The sequence below is a fragment of the Lethenteron reissneri genome, unplaced genomic scaffold, assembly GCF_015708825.2.
Source record: "Lethenteron reissneri isolate LAM-NWPU_2019-01 unplaced genomic scaffold, ASM1570882v1 scaffold_618, whole genome shotgun sequence".
Classification (NCBI taxonomy): Eukaryota; Metazoa; Chordata; class Hyperoartia; order Petromyzontiformes; family Petromyzontidae; genus Lethenteron; species Lethenteron reissneri.
This window is the reverse complement of record NW_026892140.1, coordinates 67,459-84,968: the sequence shown is the minus strand read 5'-3', so window position 1 is coordinate 84,968 and position 17,510 is coordinate 67,459. Positions and strand designations below refer to the sequence as shown.

General features: G+C 45.6%; 1 protein-coding gene across 1 annotated transcript; it reads left to right on the top strand.

The window, feature by feature from the left end:
* Positions 1-742: 742 nt before the first annotated feature.
* Positions 743-10,609, top strand: LOC133339975 (tumor protein p73-like). The gene is made up of 9 exons (XM_061548077.1): positions 743-765; positions 1,899-1,955; positions 2,222-2,493; positions 3,259-3,350; positions 3,804-3,916; positions 6,167-6,285; positions 6,749-6,881; positions 7,488-7,581; positions 9,790-10,609. Exons 1-9 carry the CDS (start codon positions 743-745, stop codon positions 10,204-10,206), a joined length of 1,320 nt encoding a protein of 439 aa, XP_061404061.1. The 3' UTR covers positions 10,207-10,609.
* Positions 10,610-17,510: the final 6,901 nt, after the last annotated feature.

The following is a 17,510-nucleotide window of genomic DNA, read 5'->3' as shown; positions in this document are numbered from 1 at the left end:
TGAGCGACTGGGTGAGTGGGTGTGTGAGTGAGTGAGTGGGTGAGTGGGTGGGTAATAATATAATAATAGTACAATTTGTAACGCGCGCAAATTTGCAGACGTAGTGGCCGCAACTCAGAGGCGCGGAGCCAAGCTCAGAGTCACTCAAAAGCACGTGGTTATAGAGGTGAGTTTTTAAGTGTCTCTTGAAGGAGGCGATTGAGGTGATGCTGCGAATGTGCAGAGGGATATCGTTCCAGACTGTTGGGGCTGCCACCGAGAAGCGGCGCGTAGACACGATGACCATCCTGGATCTTGGTATCGAGAGGAGGTTGTGAGTCGCGCTGCGCAGGCATCTGCCGTGTGCTGAGCTGCAAGTTGTCAGTAATGAAGAAAGATACGGCAGGCGGATATGAAGGCGTTGTGGCAGAGGCAGGCGGTCTTGTATGTGACCCTGCTGGCGATGGGGAGCCAGTTGAGAGCGCGGAGACAAGCTAGTGAGTCGAGGCGGGGATGAGTGTGGGCAATGACGACGCGTGCCAGGTTATTTGGTAGTCTTTGAAGCTTCTTTAGGTTGCCAGCGGAGGTCCGGACTAGGACGGAGTTGCAATAGTCAAGGCGAGACCCAACTATGCAACATGCCAAAGTGTTGGCAATTTCAGTAGAGATGAGAGGACGTATGTGTCTAAGAGCCTTCAGGTGAAAGTTACATGAGCTGATGATATGGTTGGTTTGACGGTCGAAGGATAAAGTTGAATCGAGGATGATACCGAGGTACCTGAAGTGGTCGGTGAACTTGTTGATGTGACCGAAGATGTGTATGTGTGTGGGGAGTGCTGCTGAATTGAGACGTTGCTTGTGTAGTGACATAAGAAGGGAGGGGCTGCTGGGGGCTCTGGAATCCCAGGCAAGTCCAGACGCTTAAGCCTCTGGGTGCCAGGCACTGGGTTCCCAGGCGCTTAAGCCTTTTTGGCGCCGCCAACGGGGGGGGGGGGGGGGGGGGGGGGGGGGCTGTGTGTGCTCTGTGGGATGTCTGGTGGCGCACACGGCCCCACCCCTCGTTAGACTAGGCATAAAGGGAGAGCTCCCTGGACGATCAGGGCCCAGTTGTAACTCAAGACCCAAGACCCACGACCAGCCATCTGAAGACCCTGGGATGCTGCGAGAGCCAGCGCTGGGACTCTGGAACTCCCGACTCTACGACCTTGTGAGGGCGAGTTGCAGAGCGTAGCCAGAGTAGAGTATCTAGGCTGTGTAGCTAGGCTGTAACAGAGTATCAGGACTGTTGGAGAGTTGGACTGTTGGAGTGTTGTATTGTAATAAAGAAGTTACCTCTACAAGTGTCTCCGGAACCCGTTACACTTGGTACCTAACATGATGGCCACTGACTTTTTCGGATTAAGGGCTAGGTTGTGTGCAGTGAACCATTGTTGCATGGCGGTGGTACATTCCGAGAGCCTCTCGAATCCAGATGCATTGCTAGAATCGATGGCGGTGAATATAATCGTGTCATCCGCGTATGAGTGATGCTTAACACCGAAGCTTGCAATGAGCCGGCCGATCGGGGAAGTGTAGGCTGTGAAGAGCAGGGAACCTAGTACAGAGCCTTGGGGAACCCCCCATTTTGAGGGTGTGGAGTTTATCCTGTTATGTACGAAACTTGGGAACCCTAGCTACATACAATGTCTGCTGCCAGTTTTATAGGGCTGAACATTGAAAATGTCTAAGTGTACAATTATTGCGATTACCATGTCTCTATAGTCGTGGTTGAAGAGACATTGTAATGTTTTTAAACTATTTTATCTTTTCCTGTAATTTCTTGAAATTCTCTTTTGGCGGGTTAAGTAAAAACATGCCTTACAATGGCTGCCCATAAAAAAATTGTTTTAATGCATTTGTTTTCTGCCTATTTGTTTTAGTGGCCAGGTACTGGGCCGATTCTGCTGCGAGACCCGAGTGTGTGCTTCGCCGGGGAGAGATGTAAAAATGTAGGTGAAGAATGAAATTAAAATTAATAAAAATAAAATAATAAAAATCACGACGTTTCGGAAGCAACACAAGCTTACGTCTTCAGGTGAAACTGCCACAGCCAAATATCTGTATCACTTGAAGACGGAAGCTTGTGTTGCTTCCGAAACGTCGTGATTTTTATTTTATTTTAATTTCATTTTTTACCTACGTGACTTTACCGAAAAAAACTAAGAGTATGATTCCTTGCAGTCGTGAAAGCTTCAAATCTCGAAGATATCAAAATGGACGAGCGGTGCATGCATCATGACGATGAGGAGCTGCAGCAGCAGCAGTCTCCAAACAATTGGAAGGCTCCTTCACTCACCATGCAGAATGCAGCTCAGTATGTGCAGCAGTATCCTCCTGCCTTGGCAGAGGCAGCAACCCAGACTTGTCAGTCTCCACAGGCTCAGCCAGTTGAGCACACCCCACAAGTGCCTAAGGTGTCTTCTGGCAGCAGTCAGCGAGCGAGTGGAGAGGCGGCTTCTGATACGAACTCCCAAGGTGATCACTTTGACTGCCCCTTGTTCACACACGCATGCTGCTGTCTAGCTATTAAGACACATTTGAGGTTTTTGTAAATTATATAATTTCACTAATAGGGGTTTTCCCCTTTTTTCTGGCAACAAAACTGACACCTTTTGCAAGGAATCATACTTACATTAACCACAATACTTGCAGTCAAATGCAAACAATAAACACAACTCTGATAATGTATGCATTGTCTTTGAAACTGATTGGTCCACACCAGAGACATCTTTCTTTAGAGCCTCGTCTCATATGGTGTTCGACCATTTGACTGCAAGTATTGTGGTTAATGTAAGTATGATTCCTTGCAAAAGGTGTCAGTTTTGTTGCCAGAAAAAAGGTGAAACCCCCTATGAGTATATTTTGGTACTGGCAAAGGAGGTCCCATGATGACGCCTTTTGGCGTCATCTGGTCGAACACCATATGAGACTAGGCTCTAAAGAAAGCTGTCTCTGGTGTGGACCAATCAGTTTCAAAGACAATGCATAAATTATCAGAGTTGTGTTTTTTGTTTGCATTTGACTGCAAGTATTGTGGTTAATGTAAACATGATTCCTTGCAAAAGGTGTCAGTTTTGTTGCCAGAAAAAAAAAAAGGGGAACAACCCTATTAGTCTATATTTTGCTACTGGCAAAGGAGGTCCCATGATGACATCATTTCAATGTATTATTCTGAAAGAAATTGTCCCTGCGTGTACTCGCCTTACCTGTCCGCTTTTTGCCACTTAACCAAATCCTCAGGCTGCGTGAAAGTGGTGCACGACATGCTGATGACTGAAAGCAACTGTGGCAGCAATTGGCCATCCGACCAAAAAGACATATTTCACCTCCTGGTAGTTACCTGCTTTCGTTTAAATTCCTCGTTTTCCGCACTCATTGACATGTTAATGTTGTCTCTAACCCCTCCCTCTCTCTGCCACCGCCCCCTCTGTCTATTTAAGGCCACTCCACAGAGACGATCTCCCTCTCTGTACCTGTGTCACTCTCTCTCTATGTATCTTGGTGATATCTGTCTGCTCATATGTCTGTCTATAGTTGTTCTGGTTAGAATTTTTTGTTGCTATTTCATTTATACCTGATGATGATTGCTTGTGTTGCAATGGAAACGTCGTGATTTTTATTTTTATTTTATTTTACTTTTATTAATTTTAATTTTTTACCTACGTGACTTTACCGAAAAAACCATAAGAATATGAAACCTTGCAGTCACGAAAGCTTCAAATCTAGAATTCACAATAAGCATTTGATGTTTTAAAGAATTTGCTCTGCGGTCTGTATGTATGTAGGTGCACGGGAGAGAACATTTTGAAATATTAAAAAAAATCAAGGAAAGCCTGGAGCTGGTCCGAATGCTGCCCAAGGATGTTGTGAATGTGTTGCGCAACCTGCAGCAACAACGGTACGTGAACACGAAATAGACACATCGCTGCTCGTGCGAGACAAGTTCCCGATTGCTGCTGTAATTAAATGGTAGCAACAGAAGGGAAGTAATAAAATGATAAAAAGAAAAATAATAAAATAATTCTCACGACGTTTCGGCCACAACGCAAGCAGCCGTCCTCAGGTGAAAACCAGGTCTGTCGGAAAGACAGCGTCTGAATGAAACAGCAAACGTGCTTGGAGCATGTATATAAGCTGGGTTGGAAGGGGGGGGAAAGGGGGAGCCTTGACAAAATAATTTGCATATCAAGAGGAATTTAGCATATTTCCATATCCCCTCCCTTTGATGCTGCTAATCCTGCATAATGCACGGGCATGAGTAGTACTAATCACATACCTGCATTTGCCATAAATATGCTAAATTCCTCTTGATATGCAAATTATTAGTGAATAATGTTTTCTCCTGGAAGAATCGTTTTAATTTTAAATCATTCACAGAGAATGTTTTGTATTATTGCAACGAAATACATTTGACAACGCTTTATTAAATTTGACATCCTGCACCGAAATTTTAATTTGAAGCTGTTATTTGTTTGCCTGTTGACTGTTCGACTTTCAAACAGCCATTATTCAATTCATGTTCATGCTGATGCAAATCTGTCTTGATTTTCCAGCTGCTACTCCATTATACACTGCACAACTACATTATGTTACATACAAATCTGACATGTTACATACAAATCTGAATTTGAAGGTACTATTGGTTTCACAGTGACACTTGCTCACCTACTTTCAAGCAGTCATTGCCATCCGGTTAGAGCAATGCAGTTGCGAAGTTTGTTCCAATTGACGTGATTGACAAACGGCTTCCTGTTGGATGCACCAAAGTGTTGCTTTTTAAATCCTTTATATTAAGTTCGCTTGCTTGCGCGCTTACGACCGTGCAAATCTTTTGGTCGTTTTTTAACCCACTTCCCGTGATCCAATCGAGCTGACATTTTGCACGCAGACTCGTTGTGCGTGACAATTTATTTTCGTGAAAAAAAATTTCCTACATTTTCCACTTTTTAGGAAAACATTTTTGTCATATTTAATTTAAAATACCAGTGTGATAAAAATAAAACTCTTACTCAAGAAAAACAGAAATGAATAATAAAATAAAACCGATGCCGCCACGCATATAAAGGATTTATAGTGAAAAATTTTGTTTTTACGGGTTAATTTTTTTATTTTGGATTCGAAATGTTGGAAAGGCAATGCTTTGCAAGATCACATTTTTGTATTTTATTAATATTTTCCTCTGACATACTATATGGGAGATGCTGAGCATGACAGATGCATGGACACTGAACTTTCTGTATAATTCCCGACTGGTATGTGTGAGTTGGTAAAGGTGTGAAGCATCAACATACGTGGAGATTTGTGCATGGCTCGCTGTGGGCAATGTATATAGGATGGTCACCCACGCTGAACCCAACCTAGCTTATGAGATCAGATGCATTGCAGTTGATGTTGTGATAAGCATGTGGGGCATTATCAGAGTTTAACTCATTGGAATGTGGATTATATCTTCATATTTTAACTTTAAGCACATGTCCATCTTATGATCCAAATGGAAAATATCTAAAAATAGATTTCCATATTCAAAAATTATGCAATATATCAATATTCAGTGTCTATGTAATGTAAATAACTCCCATGTTGGTTATGAATACTGAGCAGTAGTTCATTGACATCAGGTTGTGCAATGAGAAAAGATGCAGTTGTCATGTGCATCAACCACTATTTTTTTGGGTTTTTAAAATCCTTTATATTAAGTTCACTTGCTTGCGCGCTTAGGACCGTGGAAATCTTTTGGTCGTTTTTTAACCCACTTCTCGTGATCCAATCGAGCTAACATTTTGCACACAGACTCGTTGTGCGTGACAATTAATTTTTGTGGAAAAATTTTTCCTAAATTTTCCACTTTTTAGGAAAAAAAAATGTTTCACTAACACAATCATATATTTTTCCTAAACACAGAAAATTATTCAAGAAAACAACAAAAATGTACAATATAAACAATCATACAAAAACTGAAAACTTTATAATCCTTATATACGACTTTCCTTATATTTAATTTAAAATACCAATGTGATAAAAATGAAACTCTTACTCAAGAAAAACAGAAATGAATAATAAAATAAAACCGATGCCACGCATATCAAGGATTTATAGTGAAAAACTTAGTTTTTACGGGTTAATTTTTTGGGTTTTTTCTCCCTCCCAGATACGTGACGGAATTGCGTGGCAGGCCGTTCAACCTCAGCCGACACGGAAGCGAGTGTTCACAGGAAGTCTTGGCCGGCAGCCAGGGACCCTCCAGTGCCGGCGAAGGTTCCTCACCAGGTGACGCAAGCTCTCCCTGCTCGGCGCAGCACATTTCTCTGCAGGGAACGTGGCACGCGGTAGAATTGAAAGACGTGACACAATTTACCACAAAGTGATACGCAGTCTTCTTGGTTCTTTCGGTAAAGTCGTCACGTAGAAGGGAAGTAATAAAAGAATAAAAATAAAACACGATAAAATACAATTCTCACGACGTTTCGACCACAACGCAAGCAGCCGTCCTCAGGTGAAGAACAGGTCTGTCAGACGCTGTCTTTCCGACAGACCTGTTCTCCACCTGAAGACGGCTGCTTGCGTTGTGGCCGAAACGTCGTGAGAATTATTTTATGAAGTTTTATTATTTTATTACTTCCCTTCTACGTGATGACTTTACCGAAAGAGCCAAGAGGATGAATTCAATATTACTCGTATATGTGTTGAGGTGTAAATGGTTTTATTGCGAATGCTCATCCACTGGTTGCAGGCGTTGCACAGAATGTTGTGACGGGTGAAGCGAGTGGATCCAATGGTCCCCCACGGCCACCGGACGGAGACAACCCACCGGCCCGGCTTGGAACCCTGCCGGACAGCGGCAAGCCTGGCAACGCTCTTTACAAGTAAGTGCCCTTTAGGTGCATCATCGTCGCCACCTTTAAACATCGTCGTCATTTTTCGATTTAAAGCTTTCGTGACTGCAGGGATTCATCTTCTTGGTTTATTCGGTAAAGTCACCACGTAGAAGAGAAGTAATAGAATAATAAATATAAAACATAATAAAATAATATAATAATATAATATACATGATAAAATAATTCTCACGACGTTTCAGCCACAACGCAAGCAGCCGTAACGTCGTGAGAATGATTTTATTATGTTTTATTTTTATTATTTTATTACTTCCCTTCTACGTGACTTTACCGAAAGAACCAAGAAGATGAATCCCTGCAGTCACGAAAGCTTTAAATCGAAACGCAAAGTTCGTAATGCAGTTTGGGCTGATTTTTGCACTGGGATTTCCAATAAAAAATGTCATTATTTCCCATAGGGATATACAGTACAAGCAATGTAAGTGTTGCTTCACATGTTATTTCTAATCGCAATGTTGACGGAGTAAAAATGTGCAAGTTAATGTAATACAGCCGTACAAAGTACTTGTTCGTGCTTCTTGTATTTGGTATTAACATTTTGGAGCCTTGTGTGTTGTTGTTTTTTCGTGTCTCAAGCTTCCTGAAACAAATCGACTGCTTGGAGTTTTTGGAGAATTTCACTTCACGTGGATTGTCGAGTGTCCAACAGCTGATGGACGTTACTCTACAGGCAAGTTCCTACGGACGCTTCCATGCAAACTACGCGTGTTTTTTAACGTTTACAAGATTGGGATTTATTTTAAAGTTGTGCAAGTTTTTCTGCAACATAAAAAATGCACAAAGAAGCTTGGAGAAGATGGAAGGTTGGAATTAAACTTGTAAAGAGTTAATACGTGTGTGGGTGAGTGGTGAGTGGTGAGGGTGAGTGGTGAGCGTGAGTGGTGAGGGAGAGGGGTGAGTGGTGAGGGAGAGGGGTGAGTGTGAGTGGTGAGGGTGAGTGGTGAGGGTGAGTGGTGAGTAGTGAGGATTGTCGTGCCACAAGAGGGGGCTCTGGGACCCTAGGCAGAGAAGCCCTTGGCGGCAGGCGCTAGGATCCCAGGCACCCCAGACACTTAAGCCTCTTGGCGCCAGGCGCTAGGATCCCAGGCACCCCAGACAGTTAAACCCCTTGGCGCCACCAACGGGGGGGGGGGGGGGCTGTGTGCGCTCTGTGGGATATCTGGAGGCACACACAACCCCACCCCTCGTTGGGCACGAGGCATAAAAGGGCAGCTCCCTGGCCGATTGGGGCCAGTCGCAGGTCAAGACCCGCCAGCCAGCCAGCTTAGGACCCTGTACCCCCTCGTCCCGCTTGTCCTTGTAAGGGCCGGGGCGCTGTGAGGGCCAGTGGTGGGACTCTGGGACTCCCGGCTCTACGTCCTTGTGAGGGCGAGTTCCGAGGAAGCCAGAGTCCAGACCCGCACCTTGGCTGGGTCGGGTCAGGTAGCCTCCCCTAGGGTAGTTGTAGCCGGAGGACCCCAGAGCGTAGCCAGAGCAGTGTACCTAGGCTGTGTACCTAGGCTGTGTACCTAGGCTGTGTACCTAGGCTGTGTCGCTAGGCTGTGTATTTAGGCTGTGTACCTAGGCTGTGTCGCTAGGCTGTGTACCTAGGCTGTGTATCTAGGCTGTGTACCTAGGCTGTGTCGCTAGGCTGTGTACCTAGGCTGTGTACCTAGGCTGTGTACCTAGGCTGTGTACCTAGGCTGTGTATCTAGGCTGTGTACCTAGGCTGTAACAGAGTATCAGGACTGTTGGAGTGTTGTATTGTAATAAAGAAGTTACCTCTACAAGTGTCTCCGGAACCCATTACACGTGGATACCGAAACATGCAAATAAAAAACATTGACAACTGCAAAAAAGTAGATGGGCTTGGGCAAGGGAACATCACTGGACTGCATTGTGGCTGGGAAACAAGACCAGTGTTGGAATGGCATCCAAAGTAGAGCACACATCACCAAGATGACCACCACAGAGATTCGAGTTGTGAGAAGATTAGTTCGTGTGTAGTTGATAGCTGGATCGTGGTCACATAGCTCGAGTGAGGAGGCTGAGGAGTCCTGATCCAGTAGTGGGTACAAAACAAACACATTCCTCCTGCGGAGGGAGCGGGTAGGAACGTTGGGTTGCTCGGTCAATGGCCAACTGTGAGGGCGGGCACAAGCCGGCGTGAGTAGGTGAAACGTTGAGTTTTATAAGGGCACCACGGGGTGACCAGCCCCTCCCCATCCTCCCCTCCCCACCCTCCCCTCCCCACCCAGCCCCACCCCTCCCCACCCAGCCCCTCCCCACCCAGCCCCTCCCCTCCCCACCCAGCCCCACCCACCCCACCCAGCCCCTCCCCACCACACCCTCCCCACCCAGCCCCTCCCCTCCCCACCCTCCCCTCCCCACCCAGCCCCCCCCCTCCCATTTTTGGATGCACGACGGACAGACACAATAATCCCCTGTGGGCTGGTGGAACCAGGTGGTTCCTACCGGTAATACCGACTGATTTTGTACATTAATTGCTCTGAGGAATACACGTCGTCATAAATTTGAAGAATGTATCGTACACTATGGGAACCTCATTTGCCAGTAAAAATATCATAATTGTTTTTTTACCCTTCTATCTGGCAACAAAACTGACACCTTTTTACAAGGAGTCATGTTTGTATAGACCACAATACTTGTCTCGGGTGTGGACCAATCAACTTCAGGGACAGTGCACATTATCAGAGTTATGTCTTTTGTTTGTATTGTATTATGACTGCAAGGTATTGTGGTCTATACAAACATGACTCCTTGTAAAAAGGTGTCAGTTTTGTTGCCAGATAGAAGGGTAAAAAACCAATTATCAATGTTGGATCGCTGAACAAAATTTGGTGTGTGTGCATATTTTCTGTGTTTCGCTGGATTTTAGGACTTGGATGAACTGGGAGTCCCAGAAGCCAAAAAGCGACTGCTATTGAGTGGAATCGAAGAGCATGGCGTGTCCACCACGATCTCCAGCGAGACGACACTGCAGCGCTCGTCCAGTAAAGAGACAGTCCACCTCAGCTCCGAGGACGACGACGATGACGGCATCGACACCAAGGACGGCATCCTTGCCAAAGTGTTCCCAGCGCTGCGGCCCTCTGGCAGGAATCTGTCCTCTGTCGGCAATCGGTATCGCAAAAGCAGCATTGCCAAATACAATTTGCGAGCGTACGCTCGCCAAGCCGTTGCCCTTCCTCGTGCTGGCAGCTGGGGAGGCAGTAGCAGCCTGGAGGTGCCCAGGAGCAAGATGCCAAAATTCTCTTCATGCTCTGACATCGAAGAAGAAGAGGGGCTGGAGTGAGGAGAGGAGGGGGGTAGCGATAGATGGATGATGGTGGGAGGTTGTGTGGGCCGTGGGATGCACTTTGTATGAAAAGCCCTTGGGGTAAATAAGCTGGTGTCTTTTGATTGAAAGCTTTCGTGACTGCAGGGATTCATCTTCTTGGTTCTTTCAGTAAAGTCACGGTCGACAGACCTGTTCTCCACCTGAGGGCGGCTGCTTGCGTTGTGGCCGAAACGTCGTGAGAATTATTTTATTATGTTTTATTTTTATTATTTTATTATTTTCCTTCTACGTGACTTTACCGAAAGAACCAAGAAGATAAGCTAGTGTCGTTTCACTCGCAGTTTCAATAACTTCCTTTGAGCTTCTTCTTGGTTCTTTCGGTAAAGTCACGTAGAATGGAAATAATAAAATAGTAATACTTTTTTTTATAAATTAATTCTCACGACGTTTCGGCCACAACGCAAGCAGCCGTCCTCAGGTGAAGAAACAGGTCTGTCGAGAAGACAGTCTGTTTTTATTTATTTATTATTATTTTATTTCCATTCTACGTGACTTTACCGAAAGAACCAAAAAGATGAATCCCTGCAGTCACGAAAGCTTTAAATCGAAATTCCTTTGAGCTTGTTTGCATAGTTTTTTTTTTTACAGAATGCAGTTAATAGAATATAAAGTAGCATCTTGGCTTTACCACCCAAGGCAGGAACTTGTCTCTTCCAAGAAAGAAGTGACTGACTTGTCAGTTTTGTTCCTTCTTAATTTTGGAGCTTTCGTGACTGCAGGAATTATTCTTTGGTTTTTTCGGTAAAGTCACGTCTACAGATAAAACGTGCCGTTTAAGTCATCTCGAGTTGAAATATACAACTCGTTTTGTTTCCATGCAGAGGAGATAGCCATGTTCAGAGCAATGTGCTTTTTTGTTGTGTTGCATTTGCTCGACTGTTCAAAGATCGTTTCAAATGTGCATCTATTGGAAGGATGAACACGAAGTGGGAAGGTTTTTGCAAAATCAGATTTTCTCATACTCCAGAAGATTGTTGTACGGGGCCTGTCTGCTCTCACCTACTTGATAAAAACCCCAAAAATGCCTAAATAAAGTTGATTTGTGACATGTTCCATTCTGCAAAGTTTTATAGACTTTGCTGCTGGTAGCAGATGTAGAGAGAACAACACCTGTCTACACTTAGTGTTCATGGAGCTGTCTTAAGCGTATATATGCAGTGGGTTTTTTAAAATCCTTTATATTAAGTTCACTTGCTTGCTTGCTTAGGACCGTGCAAATCTTTCGGTCGTTTTTTAACCCACTTCCCGTCATCCAATCGAGCTGACATTTTGCACACAGACTCGTTGTGCGTGACAATTTATTTTCGTGAAAACATTTTGTTCCAAAATTTTACACTGTTTAGGGAATTTTTTATTTTATATTTAATTACCAATTGCTTAATGGTGGCAGGCAATCATCTGACCCATAGGTGGCAGCCATCTCAAGCCAGAGGACGAGAGGACTCTAGCCGCCACGCATATAAAGGATTTATAGTGAAAAACTTTGTTTTTACGGGTTAATTTTTTGTTACAGGTAGGAACAACAGTTCCCCACCGCCCACCAGGGATTATTTGTCTATCGTGCATAGCCCCTCCCACCGCGTAGCACGCTCCCCGATTGGTTGAAGTGCGTCACGTGACCGCGAGCTTTCTGCCCAACCAAGTTCCTAGCTGGCCACTGTGAAGGAACGTGATTGTGCTGTGGATTCAGAAACCCGAGTTTGAGGGTGACATCCGAACTGCTGATTGTTTGGGCGCTGACCACTGGTGAAGTACCCGTCTGGTCACTGCCTGCATCTTGGAGTGGATTGAACAAGGGCTGTTGATATTATTGAGCTTTGATTAAAAGCCAAAAACCTTTAAAGTACAATTTGAGGAATTGTTTTTCTGGATAAACCACTCGGAAAAAATATATCCAATGTTTGAGTTTGCATACGGAGCCCAAAACCACCTGTACGTTTTGCAATGTGCTTTATATTTTGTAGCAATCACTGCCTTTCATGTAAACTGGTACCAGGTGCATACAGCGCATGAGAACGTTCAATTCGAATGTGCAATTCCCTGGAATAGCTACAGTATTGATTTGTTTAAACAAGTTTTGACAATAAAAAAAAAACTCTCTTTGAACCGTTAACACGATCTTTTCTGACGGTGTGTTTTTTAATCCAACGTGGCGCGATAGAAATATTTTATTTGCCTTCGTACACGGGTTGATATTGACGGAGCACAGGCGAGTATCACTTTGACGCTGTGGTGGATTGAGCGCAGATGTTTGCGTCGGGGGTAGCTGAGCGAATCGCCGTGTGGTAATGATGCCTCCATATGTGTCAACCGGGATGTTCTGTTCTGGATCGCAAACAACAAAGTACCTAACACTCACACTCACACACACCTAAACACACACCTACACACACACACACCTACACACTCACACACCTACACACACCTAACACTCACACACACCTAACACTCACACACACCTAACACTCACACACACCTAACACACACACACAGACTCCTACACACACCTAACACTCACTCACACACACCTAACACTCACGCACACCTAACACTCACACACACCTAACACTCACACACACCTAACACTCACACACACCTAACACTCACACACAGACTCCTACACACACCTAACACACACACCTAAGACTCACACACACACAGACTCCTACACACACCTAACACTCACACACACCTAACACTCACACACACACAGACTCCTACACACACCTAACACTCACACACACCTAACACTCACACACACCTAACACTCACACACACCTAACACTCACACACACCTACACACTCACACACACCTAACACTCACACACACCTAACACTCACACACACCTAACACTCACACACACACACACACCTAACACTCACACACACCTAACACTCACACACACCTAACACTCACACATAACACTCACACACACCTAACACTCACACACACCTAACACTCACACACCTAACACTCACACACCTAACACTCACACCTAACACTCACTCACACCAAACACTCACACACACCTAACACTCACACACACCTAACACACACACACACCTAACACTCACACCTAACACTCACTCACACCTAACACTCACACACACCTAACACTCACACACACCTAACACTCACACACACCTAACACTCACACACACCTAACACTCACACACACCTAACACTCACACCCACCTAACACACACACACACCTAACACTCACACACACCTAACACACACACACACCTAACACTCACACACACCTAACACTCACACACACCTAACACTCACACACACCTAACACTCACACACACCTAACACACACACCTAACACTCACACACACCTAACACTCACACACACCTAACACTCACACACACACACCTACACACACACACCTAACACTCACACACACCTAACACTCACACACACCTAACACTCACACACACCTAACACACACACACACCTAACACTCACACACACCTAACACTCACACACACCTAACACTCACACACCTAACACTCACACACACACACACTAACACACACACACACACCTAACACTCACACACACCTAACACTCACACACCTAACACTCACACACACACACCTAACACTCACACACACCTAACACTCACACACACACCTAACACACACACCTAACACACACACTCACACACACCTAACACTCACACACACACCTAACACTCACACACCCCTAACACTCACACACCTAACACTCACACACACCTAACACTCACACACACCTAACACACACCTAACACTCACACACACCTAACACTCACACACACCTAACACTCACACACACCTAACACTCACACACACCTAACACACACCTAACACTCACACACACCTAACACACACACCTAACACTCACACACACCTAACACTCACACACACCTAACACACACACCTAACACTCACACACACCTAACACTCACACACACACAGACTCCTACACACACCTAACACTCACACACACCTAACACACACACCTAACACTCACACACACCTAACACTCACACACACCTAACACTCACACACACCTAACACTCACACACACACAGACTCCTACACACACCTAACACTCACACACACCTAACACTCACACACACACAGACTCCTACACACACCTAACACTCACACACACCTAACACTCACACACACACCTAACACTCACACACCCCTAACACTCACACACCTAACACTCACACACACCTAACACTCACACACACCTAACACACACCTAACACTCACACACACCTAACACTCACACACACCTAACACTCACACACACCTAACACTCACACACACCTAACACACACCTAACACTCACACACACCTAACACACACACCTAACACTCACACACACCTAACACACACACCTAACACTCACACACACCTAACACTCACACACACACAGACTCCTACACACACCTAACACTCACACACACCTAACACACACACCTAACACTCACACACACCTAACACTCACACACACGTAACACTCACACACACCTAACACTCACACACACACAGACTCCTACACACACCTAACACTCACACACACCTAACACTCACACACACACACTCCTACACACACCTAACACTCACACACACCTAATACTCACACACACACCTAACACTCACACACACCTAACACACACACCTAACACTCACACACACCTAACACTCACACACACCTAACACTCACACACACCTAACACTCACACACACACAGACTCCTACACACACCTAACACTCACACACACCTAACACTCACACACACACAGACTCCTACACACACCTAACACTCACACACACCTAACACTCACACACACACCTAACACTCACACACCCCTAACACTCACACACCTAACACTCACACACACCTAACACTCACACACACCTAACACACACCTAACACTCACACACACCTAACACTCACACACACCTAACACTCACACACACCTAACACTCACACACACCTAACACACACCTAACACTCCACACACACCTAACACACACACCTAACACTCACACACACCTAACACACACACCTAACACTCACACACACCTAACACTCACACACACACAGACTCCTACACACACCTAACACTCACACACACCTAACACACACACCTAACACTCACACACACCTAACACTCACACACACGTAACACTCACACACACCTAACACTCACACACACACAGACTCCTACACACACCTAACACTCACACACACCTAACACTCACACACACACACTCCTACACACACCTAACACTCACACACACCTAATACTCACACACACACCTAACACTCACACACACCTAACACACACACCTAACACTCACACACACCTAACACTCACACACACCTAACACTCACACACACCTAACACTCACACACACCTAACACTCACACACACCTAGCACTCACACAGGTGACTGATGGATGAGGGTGAGCGGCGCTTTGTAAACTCGCCTTCATCGTCTCCCTCGCCGACTCGCCGAGTGTTTGTGTTGTTGTTGTTGTTGGAAACGTCCCGACGTCAGATTGAAGCTTGGACGGGCGAGCCAAGGGAAGTTCCAGCAGCGGAAGAAACTCGTCACGTTGCAGACACCGAGTGACGCGTACCACGTGACAGAGACGCCAACTCCCACGTGCCCTTGAATGCCCCTTCTCGGTTTAAGCGGCGCCCGTTCTGCACGCACAAAAGTGTGATTTTGATGATGAACGAACGAAGGTGCAACGAATAAATAGAACCCGGACGACGCCGTGGCAAATCGGAGTTCTGTCTGCTGCCAATTCTCGTCGGCATCTCTCGCGCAACGCGGATCGCACTGCGCGCGTTCCTCGTCCGTGCCGGCCACGCGGTTGATATCGGCAATAACGACGGAACGAGACACGGAGCGAGATAAAATAGCCGCCTCCTATAATTTACGCTTCAACTAAAAAACAAGTATAACCCGTAAAAACTAAGTTTTTCACTATAAATCCTTTATATGCGTGGCGGCTAGAGTTCTCTCGTCCTCTGGCTTGAGATGGCTGCCACCTATGGGTCAGATGATTGCATTGCACCATTAAGCAATTGGTAATTAAATATATTTTGTCCTAAAAAGTGTGTGTCAGTGTGTGTGTCAGGCTGTCAGTGTGTGTGTCAGTGTGGCGAGGAGTGGTGGTGCAGCGGTTAGCGCGCTGCACTACGAACCCGGATCCCCGAGTTATATTCCCGCTCACGGCCAAAACCAGCGACGATTACCTGAACCGGCACTGCGCCTCCCCCGGGTCGACTCAGCCTCAAATGAGTACCTGGTGCGGTGTGTAAACATCGCCACTGGGGAGATAAAGGCGGCCGGGCGTGGTGCTGGCCTCCCACCCCCTCCTCCACCGTTCGGCCTTATAGGTGCTCGCTAACAGCACTTGCCCCAACAGCCTGTGCAGGCTACACGGGTGATCTTTGTCTTTGTGTCTTTGGCGCGCGCCCTCGTTGCCTGCGTCCCCGGAGACACTGCCTCCTCCTCCACGATCGGCGTCGTATTGCGCCTTTTGGCGTCATCTGGTCCAACCCATGTGAGACTAGGCTCTATGGAAAGCTGTCTCGGGTGTGGACCAATCAACTTCAAGGACAGTGCACATTATCAGAGTTATGTTCTTTTGTTTGTATTATGACTGCAGGTATTGTGGTCTATGCAAAAATGACTCCTCGTAAAAAGGTGTCAGTTTTGTTGCCAGATAGAAGGGAAAAAACAATTATCATATTTTTACTGGCAAATGAGGTTCCCATGGAATAAAATAATTGTTTCCCTTCTACGTGAGTTTACCGAAAGAACCAAGAATATGAATCCCTGCAGTCACGAAAGCTTTAAATCGAAATGTAGCTTGACGTAATGTGTTCCTGTCTATTGCGTTTAGTAAACACAACGCACACACGCGTAGGAGACACCCGTGTCACTGTCATGCTATTGAAGGGACGTTTAATCTCTTAAACGTGAACACGAAACTCACCGACAGCAATAAACAATAAACAACCAATAACACTGGTCAACAAAATATAGATAAACACATTGGCGATAGGGCAACACTCGGGCGGATAACGCATTGATGACACTGGTCAACACAAAAAAAAAATGCTGGCCTGGACTTTTGCAGCTGTTTTAGACATCTCATTTTGATGCTATCGGCATTCCCCATTTTCATTGATTTTACCCGAAATTAACTCTGTCACTTATGATTGCA